At 40.1% G+C, this 20,898-nt stretch overlaps 1 protein-coding gene across 4 annotated transcripts in view; it reads left to right on the plus strand.

The window, feature by feature from the left end:
• NTRK2 (neurotrophic receptor tyrosine kinase 2) overlaps positions 1-20,898 on the plus strand; it is a 201,126-nt gene that overhangs the window by 41,387 nt on the left and 138,841 nt on the right. For 3 of the 4 annotated variants that reach the window (XR_012042107.1, XM_072859244.1, XM_072859246.1), the window contains exons 6-11: positions 1,070-1,206; positions 4,185-4,317; positions 5,873-6,172; positions 11,112-11,144; positions 16,218-16,318; positions 17,573-17,672. Coding sequence is in view for 3 of the 4 variants with exons in the window: in XM_072859244.1 (XP_072715345.1) it covers positions 1,070-1,206; positions 4,185-4,317; positions 5,873-6,172; positions 11,112-11,144; positions 16,218-16,318; positions 17,573-17,672 (804 nt within the window). In the remaining variant the exon portion in view is untranslated. The remainder of the gene's footprint in view (positions 1-1,069; positions 1,207-4,184; positions 4,318-5,872; positions 6,173-11,111; positions 11,145-16,217; positions 16,319-17,572; positions 17,673-20,898) is intronic. The other variant, XM_072859245.1, reaches the window with a different exon arrangement.

Genomic DNA, 20,898 nt, shown 5'->3' on the forward strand with positions numbered 1-20,898 from the left:
GAGAAATGCCTCATAAAGGAGGCCAAGGCTTTTTACAGAGTATAGCAGCTCCAAATGATGGCACAGTATCTTTTAAGAAAGATACGATATTTCTAGCATGTTGCATAATTATTTGCTATGTAAATAAATATGAAATGTGAGGTCCTCTGTGCCTGAAGTCTATCGATATTGCTAGCATTATCTTTGAAGAGGGCCATTTGTTTTTGTAAGCATTCAGCATATATTTACTCTTCAGGAAGCTCCCATTGCTTTGGGTGCTGAAGAATGAGATACAGAGTTGATTTATAGCTCTGTGAGATGGAGGGGGAGTCCTGATTCTTGCGAAATCTGGGCTTGTTTCCTGGTGAGTGGTACCATCTCACTGCTTTTCTGCTTTCCTGAGAGCAATGGCTAAGTCTGCTGAGATGCGTTGGATAGCAGCTCTGCGCAATTGCTAACCCTCTCTGCTGTCCTTTCTGTCCTCTGGTTTGATCTGTTTAGTGGTCTGTTTCCCTCACTTTGTACTTATCTAGGTTTTGCCCTGCTCTCTGTGAGCTGTGTATGAGAGGGAGGGCTGCAATCTTTTGTGTGATACTGGGAGCTAATGCAATTTTCCTGTTAGTGGTGTGGAGAACAGTGGGGATACCACAATGTCCATTTGTGGAAAATAGAGATTGCTTTGCAGCTGTTACAAAGAGACAGATTAAATTTCCTGTTTTAAAGAATAAGGGAAGGTTGGTTTTTTTTCATTTTGCAGTTAAAAATTGAAGTTAGGATAACTTCTGTTTTCCCACCTGAAACATTTCTCTATATAATTAGCTTAATGTATTTCCACACACAGTAATGTTTTCTTAGGAGGCTGAAGCACACGAGGTGCAGGGAAATGTTATGTAAGAGCTTAAAGATTGTAGTTCTACGTTTCCAAAGATGCTGTTTGTACTCCCTGACTGAATAGCAAGTGACCATAGTGAATATCTGATTTAGCGGTGTTTTTGCTTGCATTTATCCAGCTTGCTTAGAATTGACTGCTGTCTATTTCTGTGAAATACAAATGCATGTGGGTTTTTTTTTGTTGTTGTTTCTATCATAGACTTGCCCTCAGCAAACTTAAGCAATTACAACATCACCGTGGTAGAAGGAAAGAGCATCACACTGTACTGTGATACTACTGGCGGGCCACCCCCTAATGTGTCCTGGGTGCTCACTAATCTTGTTTCAAACCATGAGGTAAGTTTCATATTCAACTATGTGACAATTCAGAGACAGGAGATACCTGCTGAAGGATGGAATGAAGGTTCATGTCCAGCTTTAGTGAACTTTTTATTAGAAAGATGAAATAAGAAATTAATGTTGGGATTACATTTATTTTGCAGTTACTTTCAATCCAGGGTGACTGCCGCAGTGGTTTTGGAGAGTGGCAGGCATTTGCTCCTCAAGACCCTGATTTGAACTCTAGTTTTTGGATGCTCACTTGTAAATGAGAGTACTGTAAATTTTTGAAATTAATCTGGTGAATCGGGATACTGAAACACAAGGCCTTTCTTATTATCACTGATACCTGTATACAGAGAATATATCTAATCTACCCTAATAATGTAAAAGGCTTTGTGTCTCTAATTTTATTATATTTTCATGCCAAAAGATCAGTGTGTTGGAATTTGGTTGTAAATATTTTGTGGCTTGTTTAATTTTCCTTCAACAAACAAAGCACCAACAGGAAGCCTTGGAAATTGAGGTGAAGGTTTTACTAAAAAGAATGGCAGTTTTTTTAATGAAGTATGAAGATGTTTTCTCAATAAAATGATCTAGGAAGGCGGAATTTTGTTTTCTGAGATCTTTGTATTCTGTGTCCCTAGACTGTGTGCACACAGGAGATAGAATGATTAAGTTGTTTCTGATGGAGGTGTTGAGAGGCATATAAGCAGATCTTCAACATGGAGCTGCTGACCTCTTAAATTGCCATTATTTACACAGTGGGCAAGACCCTTTGTTATTTACAATTTGATGGCATTGGCTTTCCTACGTTTATGATGGTACAGACTGCCTAAAGCTTCCTGGTCTGTACAAAGTCTGGCATGTGTTCTTCCAAAACTGTTCTGCAGTGCGGAAGAGACAGGACCTCTGGGGTCTCGTAATCTCTGTACTTTCTTCCTTGAGGTCATTATATTGGGCCTGTATAGACTTTGACTAGCCTGTCTTTCAGCTCTCATAAGAGCTCTGCAGAGCTCTAGTTTTATTTTTAAAATTTTGTCTGATCTGTAAAACTACCCAAAGGCATCAGTCGTCATCAAGAACAAGAAATTAAAACAGTTTGGGGAACCTACGCCAAGTTGTGCTCCTTTTTTTTTTTTTTTTAAAATTTTTTTTGAGTTATGACCCAAAACAAATGTGGGATGCTGTTCAAAAAGTGAGATCACCTCATTTTTTAACCCTCCTATCTTTGCAATGCCATGGTCAGTTTGCTTCAAGCTTTCCAGAAGTACTCTGTGCTGGCATAACTTCATCTTGAGAGGGGCTCATAATATAGGCTAGCTACAACCTTAGCTGTGGAACACAGTAGTCTTTTCAGTAGCAGAAGAATGAGTGCCTTTTAAACCTCATTTGCCATTCACAACTATCCTTCCTTCTTCTGTGAGTGTTGGTTTTGGTTTCCTTTTTCTCACTTCCATATCTCAGTTTCTGCCTCCCTTTTCTTCACCTCCTATGCTGCTTTTGCCTGTTTTCTCTCTTTCCTGTTTTACAAAGAGATACATTAACAAAAGTTAAAACTAAATTCTAGTCCTGCAAAGCTAACTGTATGCTCTCAGTTTCTGTGCTGATGTATAATCAGATTTACGTTGGTTAGATTTTTCTTGCTCTAGATTTCAGCCCTGAGCCTGCGATTGAGCTCCTCTGCTTTCAGTCCAGCTTTGAGCACTACTCACCTCTGAGAACTGCACATAGAGAAATGTGTAATGTGATGTTTGCTTTTCCACTCACCTCCCCTACTGTCACACTGAAATCAAAGGGACATTTAACCTAAGTGGAGATAAGGTGTCATCTTGAGGTTCAAAATTCTGGTCCCACAGGACTGTATGCAGGAGTGTTCCTGCATGTCCCCATTGACTGCCACTGAAAGTCACTGTGGTTTTTCAGATGCAGTGTGTTATTTGTTTGTGTTCTATGCAGCACTGAAGTGTATGTGTACACTGAGAAAAGTACCTCAAAAGTAGTTTTTAAAAATGATCCTAATTATTGTTTATTTTCTGAATGTGTTTTGGTTCCTTTCCTTTTTAAGAAAATAGTCTCGCATTTTATGAAAAATTCAAGTATGGAAATAGTAATTATTTGGAGATCATATGAAGGACCTGATTTAAGAAAACAAGAGTCTTTAACAACTAGCTTTGCTAGCTTTTTTTTTTTGTATTTCAAACCTATTTGCTTTATTCAGTGTTGCATAGCTGCATATTCAATATGGCATTTAAGGCTGTAAATGGGCACTGAGCTTTCTAAGTATCGTAAGAGTCAAGATTTCTAAGAATCAGAATTCTTACCTTAATTAGCCTGTGCTTAAACACATAAAACAGTACTTGGACAGTAGCTTAGGTAGTAGAAGATATGTAACTTCTTGTGGAAGGTTTCATGAGAAGAAGCAGCTTTCAAGAGAAATTGGGCTGAGGGGGAAGGAGAAGACACATTGTTGTCAGGGTGCAGTAGAGCTCAGAAGGCAGCAGGGGAAGAGATGTCAAGTGTAAGTGCAAAGGAAAGGGACAAAAGGAAGAGTAAAGCAAGGATTGAACAGAATATAGGTGGGAAGAAAAAGTTCAAGGGGAGCAGAGATAGACCATAGAAATCAGTCATGAAGTGGAAGAGAGGGATGAGCAAGGGTGTGGGTAGAGAAAAAAATGTTTGTGTAGAGGGGAAGAAGCATTTAAAAAAAAGGCAGAAACTGAAGGTGACAGGACAGAAAAATGGTTGAGTGCAGTGTTTGTAGCAGGACTTCTGGAGCTTTGAATCCACTGCCACTGACGGTTACAATTGGTTCTGTAGGTGTTTTGTGTCTGTTTGGATAAGACACTAAAGTAAGGCTTTGATTAATTGTGGACTGATACAGTTAAAAGGAAGGAAAAATGAAAAGTGCCATTCAGCTGTGTCAATGATTCCCTCCCTCTCTCCTGTTCTTTATGCTGCGGTTGACACATACATGTTTTTGTGATTGCTTGTAGAGTGACACAAGTAAGAACCCTGCCTCGCTAACCATAAAGAACGTTTCATCCATGGACAGCGGACTGTGGATTTCCTGTGTAGCAGAGAACATTGTGGGAGAGGACCAAGCCTCTGCCGAGCTCACGGTATTCTGTACGTACACAGGCCTCCATACAGCTCCCAACAACAAACTGCCTTGGCAGGAACTGTTTTGGGTATAAATATTTTTTGGGCACACAGGTTGTTGAAACAAAAGCCCTTAAGGCATGTAAACTATCTACTGCAGTTAATGCTGGGAGTAGCCCAAGCAGCAGTTCTTGTATTTATCTTTTTCAGCCCTGCATTCTGCAAAAAATGTATTTCTAAATGCTTTATCTTACAGTTAGAACGATCTGTAAGTAAAGGTCTGAAACCCAAAATACTCAATGGCACTGTCAGTGTGGGAAGGTTTGTAATGGTGTGCATGTACATACGCACTGTCGTAGGAATTAGGAAGTGTGAATGCATCAAAAGGCTCATAGAATTAATTATAAGAGACTACAAATGTTTAAGTTCTTATTATCTAAAGCAACAACTGCTTTCTTCAAAAAATAACACACTTGCAACATTTGTACTGCCAGATGTAAATTTATTTGTCATAGCTTTGAATAATATACTTATTTGTCTGGGCCAAGGAAGGGGGAAGGGACATGTAGTGTAGAGGCACTGGCTTCTTAGATCTAAGCTCCAGCCTGAATTCATTGTATGTGAACTAGACAGCATGTTTTCACAAGTTGCAACCCTCTGTTTAATTGGAGATGGGAGTGGAACGCTTTGTAGATGGCAAACTTTGTTCAGCATGTGCTCATGACAGAGTAAACTAGAAAAATCACTGTAGATGTAGGTTTGTAGGTTGAAATTGGATATGTAATAGCTATGGGAAGGGACATAAACCAGAAGTGTTTGAACAGTGTAAATGAGATTCTGAGCTTGGCACTGTTATGAGTGATAAAAGGGAGTATAACTAGATGAAATTGGATGCAGTTAAGAATAAGTATCAAGGAAAATTTCCCAATAGTGAAATAATGGGCAAGGTGTTGGAATAATCTCCTGAGGGAAACAGAACAAGTCTGTAAACTCGAGGCATTTAGCAGGTTTGAACAAAGAATGAGAAAATGTATAGTAGAAAATTGTCTTTCCCTGACAGAAGAATCCAGGGAATTAAGTCATCTGTTCTGGCTTTGATTCTGTGAAGAAAATAATCTGAAAGTTTGGATTCCTAGCTGAATATATTTCCAGTACTACTTGCTTTTGGCCAACTTTTAAATATTTTGAATACTGTTGTGTTCCTTCAGCACTCCTCTGCACCATTTTTCAGCAGAATAAAGCTAAAGTGTCTCTTTTCCCCTTTCTCATTGATCCAGTGAATGAAATTCCCACACCTTACAGGGTTTAAATGATTTAACAGGTGTTCAGTCATTGTCTGAAACCAGTTTGTTTTGTTTCTTTCTAAAGAACAACTTCATTTCAGTTGTGAGCGTAGTACCCTAGGCAGACCAGGTGGGTTCCTGTGTGAGTATCCTCCAAATAGGTATAATTCCTACAAATAATATACTTCTGTACTGATGAATGAAAAATACTTGGCTGATAACTTTGGGGGGAGGGAGGGAAGGGAGGAAAGACGTGTTCAGAATATTCTGATGTTCTTCACTCTTTTTTTCCAATATAGTTGCACCAAATATCACTTTCATTGAATCTCCAACCCCGGACCACCACTGGTGTATTCCATTCACTGTGAAAGGGAACCCTAAGCCCACATTGCAGTGGTTCTATGAAGGGGCTATACTGAATGAATCTGAATACATCTGTACTAAAATACATGTTATCAATCAAAGTGAATACCATGGCTGCCTTCAGCTGGACAATCCTACCCACCTGAATAATGGTGCTTATACCTTACTGGCAAAGAATGAGTATGGAGAGGATGAAAAACGGGTTGATGCCCATTTCATGTCAGTGCCTGGAGATGGTGAGTATAGTTTTTTTTTTTTTTTTAATGTTAGCAATTGCAAATTGATGAGACTATGGAGACAGTGCTCCTGGCCAGTTTAACTCTTTTGGAGGAAGCTTTTAATATGCTTTTGGTTTTTTTCTCTCTGAATGAATGTCTTCAAGATTAGTTGTAAAATAATGGGGTTTTTGAGCATTTTCTTCTTGTTTATTGCTTCTCAAGGGAGGCCACGCTAGTGCTCTGTCAATCTTTCCCTTCCCTCAGTGCTAGCTAAGGTTGCTGTTTCTGAAGTGCTTTCTCAAGCCTCAGTTCTGATCCTGGAAAGCACCGAGTGGCAGTTCAGCCAGTCTGTAAGTTTGCTGCACTGAGTATGAATGCAACTAGGCAGTGTCTTCAAAGATACGGGGAATGCCTACGTAGCATATAGTGCCTTGTGGCAAAATCAGTAGTGCAGTCCAGTGAGTTGATGATTATATGGTAAGACACCAGAGGGAGCTGGCGAGAAAACAAGTAACCCAGAGGCAGGATGGACAATGTCTGAGGTCCTCACAGGCATTTCGATGTCCAATTCCCATTTTTTCCACTGGAGGCTGGGCACCTACATGCCTAGGAATATCCGTACTCAAGATGGTTGCTGTTAAATATATGCATCTTCAGCTGCTCTAAAGGCTTTGCCTCAGCCCTCCTAAATGTTATGTGAGCAGGCTCAAGGTGGACTAACTCATTGAACTGCAGGGACTAATGTAATTGATTGATGTTCACCATGGTTTGATCTTTTCCCACATCTTCAAAACCATATGTGCAGTGACTGTAAGAATAAGAAGGCATCCATGTAAGCATATTGCTTTATGTGGAAAAAACTCTGAGTGGACCTTACACAGCTGGAGTGGAAATAAAGGCCTGTTTTTGCGCAAATAATTGCACAGTCATATCTGAAAATATGAGCATGTGTGTACCTTTGGCTTTTTAGCCATGGGATATAAATAGCTTTCTTTTTTGAAACAGCAATGTGCAGTGCTAATGTTATCTGGCAGAAAAAAAAGTGGATATTTAAATTCTCTCTCCTACATTGCAGGGTACAGACAGTAAAAATATGGTCTGTATTTAACGTTTTTTCCCTATCAGCTCAGTCTGCTGTAGGGAGAGAGATGGCAGGTCTTTTGCTTTCCCACCCTTAGAAGAAGAAGGTGAAGAGCTGATACAACCAGGCTTTATTTACTCCTGCTGTCCTTAGTGCTCCTCTCTTCTTTTTTTTCTCTGGAGTTCTTCCTTAAATAGACTTATTACAGAAACATGCCATGGTTTCAGCTACTGGCATCCTCTAATACTGCATTATAATGGTTCAGTAAAACAATTCACCTCATAGATGTTCTGTGTGCAATGGAAGTTCTCTTACACCCTGATTATTTAATATGAACCTGCTTCATTTTCTTAACAGAATAACAGTTCCTCTAATACATTTCGGTGAATTTATCATTTTTTGTCTTTGATCCAAATCCATTTTACTGTTCTGTTTTTTCCTTTATGCTTTTCTCTCCTGTACACTGAAAATTTCCCAGTTGTGGCCTTCTAAATCAGTAAATAGAGCTGTAGGTATCTGCCAAATTAGAAAGACAACATTATTTACTTGTTCCATCCTCTTTATACTCATAAAGAATATAAGTCTCCCAAAATAATCTGTGCTGTGTTTCTTAAGCGTTTCCCAAGCTCTGTGGTGGATTAAGCTTCACAAAAAGAGTATAGAGGGAACTGGACTATGTATGGACAGGATGTAACTGTGTTAGAAATCAGTTTATGCATAGTGGATGGCACTAAACCAGCCTTAAAAATTAACAACAGAGGAAATTGCTTATCTACTTGGGCTCCTCAATATTGGGGTTTTTAGTGAGGCTTTTTCCTATAAGAATCATGGCATTGAGCTTTAGAAAACGTCACAACATTGTCTCCTCCACTGAAGCTGTCATAAAAGCAAATGTTAAAAAACTAGAATCCTCTGTTGTGCATTGTATTACAATTTTTGTTTTAAACTATTACTATTTAAAGCACTGTCAGGCTTTTTCAGACCCTTAAAAGGCTTTTTCAGTGCTGTCATTACTGTGTAGTTTCTTCTTTTGGCCCACATATTGTACAATGAAGCATAAAGATTAAGGCCCACGCCCTGGTATTATGTTCATTTCCATGCCTTCATGACTGACTTAAATACCAGCCCTGATGTTTCATGGGGTGGGATATACTCACTGAGCTTTAAACTGATTCTGTAGTTATTGCGTCACTTAGGGGCAAATGCTCTGAAGGTAAAAACAAAATAAAATAAAATAAAAAACCCCCTCACTTATAATCCATATGTCTAAATTAAATACAACTAAGTCTGAAGCATGTTCTGTCATCAACAGTGTAATACTCCACTTTCAAAGTTGCATCAAACATGATGAAGGCATGGTTTGTGCTATGATGCTCTCAACTTCCAGCATGCTACTTGCAGAACATGTTTCACTGGTCTGAGGATGCAGGCATAAAGGAGAGGAAGGCATGTGCCGCAGTGGGATTTGGATTGAATTAATGATAACACAGTTAATGTTGTAAATTAAGACTTTATTTTAAATACGAAGGCCTGGAAGAATAAATTTTATATTCTATTAGCTAGATTTTTAGCTAGCTTTAATCTGCTAAAGTTCTTGCATTTCTGTGAAGCTGTTCTTGCTGAGGATGACTTGATTATTTGAGACTACACTGCAGCAAACAATAAGCAAGAAATCTTCATGTTTTATTCTGGATGCTGTTCTCACAGGTGATCTAAAACAGCTAATGAATGCAGGAGACATTTTTACCAATAATGAGTATTTTTAATTTAACTTATTCATCTACCAGCTCTCTACTCTAAAACTCAGCTGAAGGAATCCAAGTCACATAATATCTTGTCAAAATAACAGAATATGTTAAATACGCCTCAGAAGTAGCATCTTGCTTGTGCAGCATAACAACATGGGGCTGTTTTGCCGAAGTGTGTTTTTTGGATTGAGTCTTTTGCTGCTGCTTTGTTTTGAAAATGTTAATTTCATAAAGAAAGAAGCAAGCAAACCAAGTGTACTTGATGTAGTTTATAAAGATGAGAGAATAGGATAAGTCTCTTAACAGTTTGTTTACACAACAACCTGTTCTAACAGGGACCAAAACAACAATGCTGTTCTGTGTTTGCCTTAAAAATAATGGTGTGTAAACATGCAAAATTACTGTGGTGAAGTTTAATGTTAAAACAGCTTCAACTGATGTTTTGATGATTGAGTAGATATGTTTTTCTGTAGGGAATACTAAATAGAAATTTGGGTTTCATCCAGTATCTTGATTTCTGCAACTTTGAAGTGAAGTATTTAGTTATGTGAAAGGTATTTGAATGGAGTTGATGACATCCTAGTTTATATCCCTGGCAGGAGTTAAGGGTTAAAGTAGTCTGATTACTTTATCCCAATTCCAGTAAGCAGTAACAAAAATGGTGCCATTTAACTGAGGAATAAAGGCCTGGGAAGTTTTTGTTGTTGTTTTTCCCTTGATATTACAGAAGGTAAATTTAGAAGTACTGTCTTTCAGCAGATGGATGTTTCATACTGGAAAAACTGAATCCATGAACTTTTGTGGACAGAAAACCCCAGTCAGAAGTTGCTTGAGGACAGATAGTACAAGATTTCTTCACATGTTATTTACTTCTGCAGATTGACATGACAGTTCTCATGGGGTCTATTAACCTCTATCTCTGGATACTAGAATATCTTCAAATGCATTTAAAAATAAAACTAATTATCTGCTGCCATTCTGCAAATTGGGTGCAACTCTGTTTAGTATTTTCAGAGCAGAGTCTCACGCTGTTGACATAAGCAGAAACAATGGTGTTCTGGTCATGCTTCACAGTGGCTTTATGCCAGTGTAATGCTACTGCTATGGATTTACTGTATAGCTCTATAAACAGAATTATGCTTTTTGAAGTTTGGTTCATCTTTAGAGATTTTAACTATCTGTTAATTTTATTTCCAAACCAACAAAAAGAAAGAGTAAAAATGTGGAAGAGGTGATTAGGAGCCTACTACATAAGCTATGCTATAAATACATTATAGACCAGAATGAATGGGTATGCTGAAATACAACACAAATATCTTTCAAGGCGTGAATAGTCTAATAGTATGCTAATTTCAGTGGGCTTTCTGTGCATTATACTCACATATGTGCTCAGCCTTACATATGTGCAGTAATTAGAAAAAGCTGCAAACTGGAACTAGTAAAATTTAGAAAAATGTAGACTAGATGGGTGTCCATTTGCTTGTGTAAAGGCTGGCTTCTCAGACATCTGACTTTTGGTAAGAGTTCTGCCTGTGTATCAGCTGTGCAGCCAGCTTCTTGGAAGCATCCTTTTACAGAGTGAATGAAATGGTGCTGCTTAGGTCATTGCTATCTCTAGCCCTTAACTTGCCAGCTCACAGCTAAACTGGTTTGCTCTCACAGTGGTTTAATAGCAAAATTTTTTGACCAGGTAAAAGTCAGTGATTGTTAATGTTTACTGAAGTCTGCTTCCGCTTAAGGTCAGGGAGAATTTTACCATTGATTTTTCAACAGAAGTAGTTATTGGTGCACTTATTCCAGGTATACATTAACAGCGGAAAGCACAATTTTGCCCATTTGGGAAATATGCCTGCCTTTGCCAGAACTAATGCCCTGTGTGTTAGCTGTGTCACATGAAGGAAAATACTAACCTTTAGGATAGCTCTAAAATGGTTGTAAATGTAATCTCATAAACAGATACTGCAATATATTGATGTTGCTTTGCATTTGTGTAGGTACTGACCATTGCTATTGCAAATAACATGTAAACTCTTAAAAAAATTCCTAAAGAAACTTTCATTCTTCCAGCGTTTGCAATCTATTTACAAAGGCTTTTTCTTTTTTTTTTTTTTCTCTTCTCCATGTACAGGTAGTGGCCCAATTGTGGATCCAGACGTTTATGGTATATATTTGATTTCCTTTTTCTTTTCTTTTAATGATAGAAATGAAGGAACTGAAATCATTAAAAGATTGAATGTCAGGCTCAGTTAAACTGAAATGGCACATATTATAACACAATTCTAAAAGGTACTTTGTATTTTTGGTTCTTCTCCTGCCTTATATCATTTAAGATAAACGAGGGCAATATGATGTTTTACGTACTCTGCTGCTTTTGATTCACATTAGGAGAAGCATAAATCCACTGCTACAAATGGTTGCACTTGATCCTGTAGGATGACAGCTGTCTGATGTAGCTCACAGGCATGGGATTTTGTGAACCTTTTAGAGGCATTTCTTGGAGGAAAGAGAGTTTGTGATTTCTCCCTATATAACTTAATTTATTTTTTCAGAGATGATTCCATTCTTGTTTTGCCTCCAAAAATGTACCCCTAAATCCCACTTAAAAATGAGGTTGGCACAAGTAAGTTTTCCTGTAGGCAATTTATTTTGCTCTGTCTGCTCATTTGTACCTTCCCTTAATCTGTCTTGCATAAGCAGACCATCAACTCAATGATATCTGAGTGTGTGCCAGAAGCTTTGATGACATAGTGTTCACATTAGTTTTTTAGTTAGGCGTAATGTTTTGGTCTGTACCTAGTGAAAGCCAGTGTGCACTAGAATAGAAGCTGCAGAATGAAAAGCAACTGGTTAGTTTTACATAATACTTCTGGTATACTTTTGGTGAGTAGGAAAGTCCATCCTAACCGACATACCCAAACACCCTTTAGCTTCCAGCAGAACCTGGATCCTGTTTGGAGTACTTTTTATTGGGATGAAACAGCCCATCACTCAAATTTCCTTAAGCTGATTTAATGTTATTGCTTTGATTCCATTCCGTGTCATTAAACTTTAGCAAATGTGCAACTGAAGCGTCAGTTTGGCTTTAAATGCTTAGAAATACTAAAGGATAGCTTCCCCTCCCTCTCTTTCCAAATTCTTTTTTTTTTTTTTGGCGGGGTTGGGGGGTGGGAAGGTGGTGACAGTTTGCACAGTTTCTTACATGTGTTGCATTATATAAGCTGTATGCATGAAGATTTTGATTCTGAGCTGTTTATCAAGGTCCTGATGCCTGTGTATGGCTTTTACCATGTGAGTGCTGTGCTTCGATTGTCTTGGGTAGGTTTCTGCTGAGATGTGCACTTTGAGTTGCGCTAGTGGATCACAGCCTGCAAGACCTAGTCCTGATGAAAGCAGCCTTCCTTTTTAGTCCTGGCTTTTCTTTCTGCTTTTTGAAACTGCTGTCTTTGATCTTTGTTTCAGTGACTCCCTGCTTGCTTTGAGAAACACTTTGTAGTCCAGAGTGCCTCCCTAATTATTCCAAATTCACAGGTCCAGTTAGTGAGGTGAATAAATGAGTCTGGCTGGAAAGTCTAGGAACTGATAACGCTTCTTCGGAGAACCACTGCCTGCGTGGCTGACAGTGGGACCCATGGGATGAGCTCCCCCTGAGAGGTTGTCATGACTTTTTTTCGGGCCACTCTATGCTGACCTGTTTACCCAAAACTTAGATTATGTTGGAAGGAAGATTTAAAGCACCTCCCCCCCCCCCCTCCCCCAGTCTTCACTTTAAAATGCATTTTTTCAGAGCCCCGTGCTAATCATGTTGCGAAAGTGCCCAGTGTAACGGGTAAAGATGGCGGCAGAGGATTTGATCCTGCTGGGCACTGGGACTGGCTGTGTGTCTGTCAGTCTGTTGGCTATGGGCAAAGTTAATGGGAGCTGCAAGGTACTTCCCTGCAAGTGTTGGGGCACCGCAGGGCCAGGGGCTCCCCATGGGGGTCTGTCAGGGCAGGGCCTGGCAGCCAGGCCCATCCCACCACCCAAGTCAGGAGCGGGGCAGCTGGGGGACCCATGGGCAGCCACAGCCCCAGGCACCGGGCACTGCCCTGGGGCCGAGGCCAGGCCACGGGCCCGCAGGTGGGTCTGACTCAGCAGGGCTCGTGGCCGGGCAGGGCTGGGCTGTGAGGAGATGGAGGGCAGGGGACCTCAGCCTTGAGTATCCCTCTGTGCGGAGCAAAGCCCTTCATAGCTGGGTTTGGTCTGTCCCTTGGGAATTGACCTTCTGTGTCCTGCGCTCCATGTGGGGTGATTTCCAAACATTTTCCATTAAGTGTTTTGAGCATACAATGGGAAACAGAAGAACTGATGAGGTCGCAGCAGGCTGCATGACATTGTGTTTGCTGGGGGCAGTCCCGGCTGCGCGGGGCAGTCCGCCTGCCACAAGCGTGGAGCCGTCGCTAGTGCCTCCAGCTCACCTCATGGAAAAGGCAGAGAGGAGAGGCTGTCCTGGCCCCATCTGGGAAGTAACTGAGAGAAATAAAGCGACTCATCTGGGCTGAGCAGGCAATCAAATGCAAAGCCAGCTTCTTTGCCTCCAAGTTCACGTTGTGTGCCACGCTGCTCCTTCTGACGTGGCTGTAAACATAAGAGACAGCATGCCCCGTATCGCCCAAGCCCCCAGAGGACTAAGCAGTGTGACCCCCCCCCCGGTGCTGGTATGACTGTGCTCTTCCCTGTATGCCAGCTGCCACGCGCCTGGTTTGTAAAATGGCTGCAAAATACTGCCTGGCCTCAGCTGCCATTCACGGCAGTTGGTGTAGTCACAGGTGGCCGCGTGAGGTACGCCGCACCAGAGAACCTGGCCCTGAACTGGTACGGGTCCCACATAGTGTCTGTCAAGAAGCGTGACCCTGTCTGTATCAGAGTGCTCAATGTCTATGTCAGGATTACATAGTGAAGTGAACAGGAATTTGTTTAACTCTGAATTCCCAGTTTTGGCTAGATAGCTGTTGTGCATGTTTTCCTTGCCTGGCTCACCCATTTCAAGAGGCCTTGAAGATCTGGCTCTAGTTCAAATGCAAGTGCTTCACAGTTATACAGCGGGGAATGGCATCACCACACCAGTGTACCGACGTGGCCTACTTTAGCTCTTGCCCATTTTAATATAAAAGTGCATTCTGAGGATTTACAGACCGACCTGAAGCACTCTGCATAGTTCTAATTAGTCCTTCAGGGTGTGATTTCCAGTAGCTTAGTACAGACATGAGCATAAACAGAACTGCAAATAGCATTGGCTTTTGTCCACCGCTATTTACAGGTAAAATTAAGAGCCAAAGATTTCCCTCTTGAAAGTTTGTATTACAGAGCCAGAGCAGTGAAGGCTCTAAATATTTATTTTATATATTGGTCTTACAAAGCTACCATAAATACAGGGTTGGTCAAAACTATCTTTGTGAAGATTTTGCCAGCTAATTGTAAAGGAAGCCCAATCTTGTAGGCCGAGATACTTGTTATAAAGCGGGCCCTTGCCTGCAAATGAATGAAGCAGAAGTCTCCTCCTTTGCTGTGGCAAAGCGTGTAGTCACGGTGGCAGATGGTCTGCACAGCTCCTCGTGCGAGTGTCCGGGCTGCTTGTGCAGGTGAGCCATTCGGGCAGGGCTTGTGCTGCCCGGAGTGAGGAGTGCTGTTCGTTTGCCTCTCGCTGCTGTTCTAACTTTGCTGCATAGGAAGCTATAGACATAGAGATGCAGCGCTGAGTCAGAGAATTCAAATGGTAAAAGACCAGGAAATTACATTTTGTTTCTCATGAAAGCTCTGTATGCTTAATATGTATTTTGGCTTGAAAGAGTCCTATCCTTCAGCATGCATGGTGTAGAGCCAAAATAGACTACGTGAGCTGATTAGACAACCTGACTGTACTGACTGGAGCACTGGTGCCAGAGGTAGCTGCGTAGCTTCATATACCAAAAAATCTGCAGCCTGCTGAGTGCTTTGCAGAAAGCAGATGTGTTTGTGCATGCGTGAAGATCAAAAGCCCAGTGCAGCTTGTTGCTAGCATTGCCAGCTGAGCTCTCCAAAATGGCCTTGGGAGCTAAAGAAGATAAACTCTGCTGAGGCGCCGGCCCTCCCTGCCCTTGCTCAGCAGCAGCTCTGTGGTCAGAAGAGTTCCTGCCTCTGTAGTTAGAGAGAGCTATGCCTCTATGCTCTGCTTTTTCAGATTCAGTTAAAATTTCATCTGTGGGCTTACAGCACCGTTTTTAATCGAAGTGTGTAAAGAAAAACGCAGTTAATTGCAAATTTAAATTACAATGCTGGAGGTGCATTTTGTAATACATACAGTTATTGCCCTTGTTTGTTTCTTTCATCTGCACACATTTCAGTCATAAAATTAAAATGTTATGTATATTTCCAGATGTAATCATAAAACGTATGCATTTTTTATTTTATTTTAATGCACCTTTCTCTAAGTTTGTATATATATTATTTAATTTTTTAATCTCATTTGAAGAGTTTTGACAGGAAATAATGGGCTGTAAATATCTGTGTTTCATTTTTAAATAATTATAAATAATTAAGCCATGTTAATTCTTTTTGATGGTTCTGGATTCACCCCAGCAGACCTGTCAGTAGAATTATTTTGATGAATCAAATTTCTTCATACCATCTCAGGCATTTAATTTTTTACAGGTTTACCTGTGTGACAGTTTATGATGCTAGACTGTAACCTCTGTGCACACAACAATATTTTGTATTATTTTTTAAACAAAGAAAAACAGCTATTTCACATTTGATAGTAACAAACTAGCTAAAAACCCATCTGCCAAGTTCTTCTCAGCTACACAAAAGTCCCCAAGCTAATTTCTAAGACTGTCCTATATTTGGCTGAATACAAGGCTGGAGAAGTTCAGTGTAGAGGGCAGTCTTTCATTTTTAATGGGAAGTCAGAAGCACATAAAAATAGCTTTATGGATGGAGTTCTTATTTAACTCTAGTTTTTCCAGTAGAGATACACATTATGGTGTAGATCATTTCTCTTTTCAGGTTTATCAGTCACAACATGTTTGTTCGATTATCTGGCACAGGGTTCCTCCCAAAATGTTCCAGCTACATTAGCAATTATGTATTGTTTCCAAAGAGCTCAGAGTCCTGAGAGTTGTTGGTGGCCATACCATCTTACAGAGCAGAAATAATAAAGACAACCATTTCCCCTCTAAGGTTATGAAATTATAAAAGCAACCTTTTCTCCTTTCCTAAGAATATGAAACCACACCTAATGATCTTGGAGACACCACAAATAACAGTAATCAAATCACTTCTACGGATGTTTCCAACAAAGAGAATGAAGATAGCATCACTGTAAGTATATACATTGTTTCCTGATCTGTAATCTTGGCGGATTTTCTGGCTATACCACTCACAAAACTGCGGCGATTGTAATAGGACCCTGAGCTACCGGAACACCAGAGCCATTACTGTGTTTTGATCAAAACTCAGAAAAAAAGAAAAAAAAAAAAAGGAAAATCAGCGCTCCCCATTCTTGCCCTCCCCCCGTTTTTTGAAACAGTGAATCACTTTTCAGTCCCAGTAAAATTGGTAGTTGTTTTCTTTCATGCTTTTTCTGAACAACTAACTAATTTTTTGGCCTAAGACTTTGTTTCCAATTTTAGCCAAGAAGAGCAACTCCTTATTTACAAAACAGAGACATCCAAGGTAGTTTGAAAATTGTTGTTTGAATTCCAGTCCTTGAGTCAGCTCCTCCTTACAGAGGGGGTGTGCTGTAATGAACTTTCAAATTCTAGTTGTATGTTTTTAAACCATGATTTCATGGAGGTTTTTGATCGAATAATTTGCAGTAGATTTTAGTATAAATAGCTGAATTAGCGGGCCTCCTCCTGTGCTGTCTTGCCTCTTGTGCTCTCCTAAACTGAATTGTTGGAAACTGGTAGTGGGTGGCTGGCCTGATTGATCTCTCAGCCTCCCTGCATCAGTGACTCTGTAAAGCAGCAGGCAGTGGAGAGTGTGAGCATTCGTGAACTGGAGCATTCGGACTGTCAGCTGGGACACTGTGCTAAAAATCTAGGAGGATCCCAGGCAGTCTTATCTCATCTGATAACAGAATCATTGAATGGCTGAGGAAGGGACCTCTGGAAATCCTCTGGTCCAATCCCTCCGGCTTAAAGCGGGGCCTCAGGGTTTTGTCCACTCTGGTTTTGATGTCTCCAGGGGTGGAGATTCCATGGCCACTCAGGGCAATCTGTGCCAATGTTCATCCACCCTCACGGTAAAAATTTTTTTCCTTATATGCTTTTCTTACATGTTTTCTTATAACATGCCATGCTGTTGGAAGGGAAAGGGGTTATGTGCACTTCCTTCCACCTGCCTTGAATGTGTAGGATGTTGAAAAAGTTGTTCAGATGTGTCTGAATCTCTGTTCTGTGTAGGATAGAAGAAACCTCAACAAGTGGCTGTTTTCTGTACTCTTTCATCTGGATGCAAATGTTTCCCAGTTAAAATGAATCTCTCTAACTAGGTTAATCTGAATGTATGCTGAATGTCTTTGAAGTTCATGAGAACAAAACAAGCAGATCTGTTTGTGTCCTGTTTTTTTAGGTGTATGTTGTGGTGGGAATTGCAGCACTGGTGTGCACTGGCTTAGTAATAATGCTCATTATTCTGAAGTTTGGAAGACACTCTAAGTTTGGGATGAAAGGTAAGTAGGGTTGTTTTTTATACCTTCCATAAGTGTTGTGGGTTGTATTAGCTGATACTATAGGCTTCTGCACTGAGAGCAGTCAAAATAAGTAGGTTAAATGCAGTCACATTTAGTGTTTTGTTTCTTCATCAGGTAAGTAAGGACAGAGGCAGATGTAGACAGTGTAGAATTTTGGATCAAACTCTTCTACTTCTCTTTTTTTCTTATGACAAATCCCGTTACGCTCCCTTCTGCTGCAGAGCCCCCTGGGACACTTCCTGGAGTAAAATATTACTTGCGTCAGTGTGGGTAGGAAGATAAGAAATGAAATTTATTCTGATATGAGTTTAATTACAACAATTTGATGAGAATCTATGCTGTATGGAAGAGGTATTTCAGACCATACTACAAATGTCATGTTAAGGTGATAGATTCAAGAAGAAACAATGGCAAGAGCAGAAGGTGCATTTGCAGCGAGTCCTGTCATACTGGTGCTTTCTGCCAGATGCATTTTCTTGAGCTTCTGTTTGTATCTTGGGAAGTAGCAGCTGGAGAGAGTGGCTAGTGCTCTTGTCCCTGTGGCAGGGGGAGATCTCAGCCCTTCCATTTATTCCTTTATTTATTTTACAGCCAGATGGAGGTATGTGTAACATGGAGGTACCTGCAACAACTCCATTACCATATTATTTTACTGGTATCATCAGTCTGTGTCTGGCAATGTGGGTGAAATTGTATTAAAAACAGAAAAAGAAAAAAACACTTGCTCTTTTGTTGGGAGGTGCTTTGCTGTGTGCTAAAGGAGATGAGCTTTTGTTCTTAAGGTGTAGTTGAGGGTCAGTGGAGAGAATGGTAAGTAATCCTTTGGTAGGCTCTTGTTACCTGCGTGTCCTTCCTCTCAGCTGTGCTTATGACATAGTATCACATGGATGTATATTTTGGTACTCCTTACTTGCTCTTGAAATGTGCTCTTTTCAAGAGATATCTACTGTATATTTTGGGTTTCTATATTCTGTTTAGAGGAGAGTTCCTGGAACAAATGAGATTTGAGCAGAGCAGAAAAGTAGTCGATGCAGATTAGCTTGCTGGGATGGTAACCTTTTCTCTTGCCTCCTTCTGATATGACGTAGTCTCTGCTCTTTGGGGTGGCATTAAAAGAGGACAGTAATTGTGAAATATCCTCAATAGCAACATGGAGCCAGCAGGATAGAGTTGCAGAGTTTTGGCCAAAGACTAGAAAAAACTTTCTGCGACTTGAACAACAGTTCAGCATAAATTTTATTTGTATCTGAAGCTTTCTGAATTGCATTTAGAGAGCTGAAGTAGGTGGAAGCTAAATGAGAGCAACGATGAGAAATGTCTGATGTTAGCTCTTTAAAGCTGAATGCTTGTTAGATTTTTCAAAATTTGCATTAAATATTTCAACATTACATTATTGGAGGAACTAGGAAGTAAACTCTACCCTGAGGGAGAATGCACGAAGTTGTATTTTGTGCGGTAACATATTAAGTTACCTTCAAGGAAGCTCTTTAGATGGTGGTTGGTTTTTAGTATCTTCAGGTACAACTTTTCTCACAAAAATAATGCTCTTACATGATCTGTAAGTTTGACCTCAGTAGTTTTTTGTTGCAGAATTGTCCATGTAGATCATATTTTAGTAAGGATACACTTTTGGGGAAATGACTATATGAAATTATGAAAAGGCAGCAACCTCATATATGGTGTTTATTTTATTCTTTCAGTTTGACCAGGGATGGTTAGGAAGATCAGCAAAATGAGTTTACAGTTCACGTGCACTCCTTCAAAAACTAATCACAGGCATGGTATGTGTGGTAATGGTGAAATGTCACTGTGAGCTACAAGTAACTCTTGAATGTTTCATTAGAAAGGATTGACCTTCAGTTGTCCCTGAAGTCCTGCCCCCTCAGACTTCTCCGAAGTTTGCATTCACACCTCAGCTTCACAGTCTGGATCTACCCATAGTCCAAAGTCCCAGAAACACTCTCTCCATTTATCATCATCAGTACTATTGAATTTATATTAAAATAATATTTAAAGACCTGAGATTAGAACATAATCTCGATATGTAATACCCAGACTAATAATAAAATATTACCTGCTCTGGAAAGCCTGCAGCATAAGTATATATTGAGAAATCATAAATGAAGATAAACAGAGTGGGGTATTTGAGCATGAGGAAAATAAGGCAAAGGTGAAGAAAAATTTTTTTGCAGTCAGTATTGATCAGTACAATACATTTAAAATGTGTATCTTGGAAATTCTGAGTAAAAGGATCAAGCCAGCTACCTGTGAATTCCTTGAGTTGTTTGCAATTGAATTAAGGGACAGCAAAAGTAGTCCCAACTTAGCATACAGACATCATGTTTTAATTGGTGGTTTAATAAACAGTCTTAGTAGGGAAGTTGGAAGGAATAAAATATCCAGATTGCCATTAAAAATATTTATAAACAAGATTAAAAAAATCTTTTCAGATCTTCCCCAAAATATTAATGAATATTTTGCATTCATAAGAAGGAACTTCCTCAGTTACATCAGACAGAAATGCACAAAAGACTGTGCTTCATTTTTCTGTTATCTTGTGAGAACACAACATGGTCACTTCAGACACCCTGTCATTAAATGTCTCCCCACCCTTCTTCAGCAAGCAGTTTGGAGAAAAACAAAATAGTCACTTAGTAACTGGAGCATTCAAACTGGCACTCAATGGTATTTTTCATGTAACCATGTACTAAGAGGAAAAAGCTGTTCCACTGAAAATCAGTGAAAGAAATGTGTAAATAGACAATCAGCACTGTCTGAATGCTGAGTCCTTCTGCGCTTAAGGAGCTTGAGCATGGTTGGAGAGTGGGACTGACAGTGAGAGTGTCCCCAGAAAGAGATGTGGAACGGGTGGTTGTATCTGAGCTATGCTGCATCAGAGCTGCCTGTACCTGAAAGCACTGCACGTGCTGAAGAGCTGCAGAGACTGCCACAAAGCTCACATGCCCCCATTGTCGTCTTTCCATTACTGTACTGAGCAGAAGAGTCCCGTTTAAGTGACAGGGAGCACCTGGTCCTCTGGGAGCTTCAAGAACTCTGGCAGTACTGATCAATCTCTTATCAAGATCTGTTGAAGAGCTATATAAAAATAACTTACCCTATCTTTTGGCTTCTCTCTTCGTTTTGTGTATCTAAGGTGAGGGGACAACTTGGGATATGTTCATTTCATTCAGTTACCTTTACAAAT

The sequence above is a fragment of the Ciconia boyciana genome, chromosome 4, assembly GCF_034638445.1.
Source record: "Ciconia boyciana chromosome 4, ASM3463844v1, whole genome shotgun sequence".
Lineage (NCBI taxonomy): Eukaryota > Metazoa > Chordata > Aves > Ciconiiformes > Ciconiidae > Ciconia > Ciconia boyciana.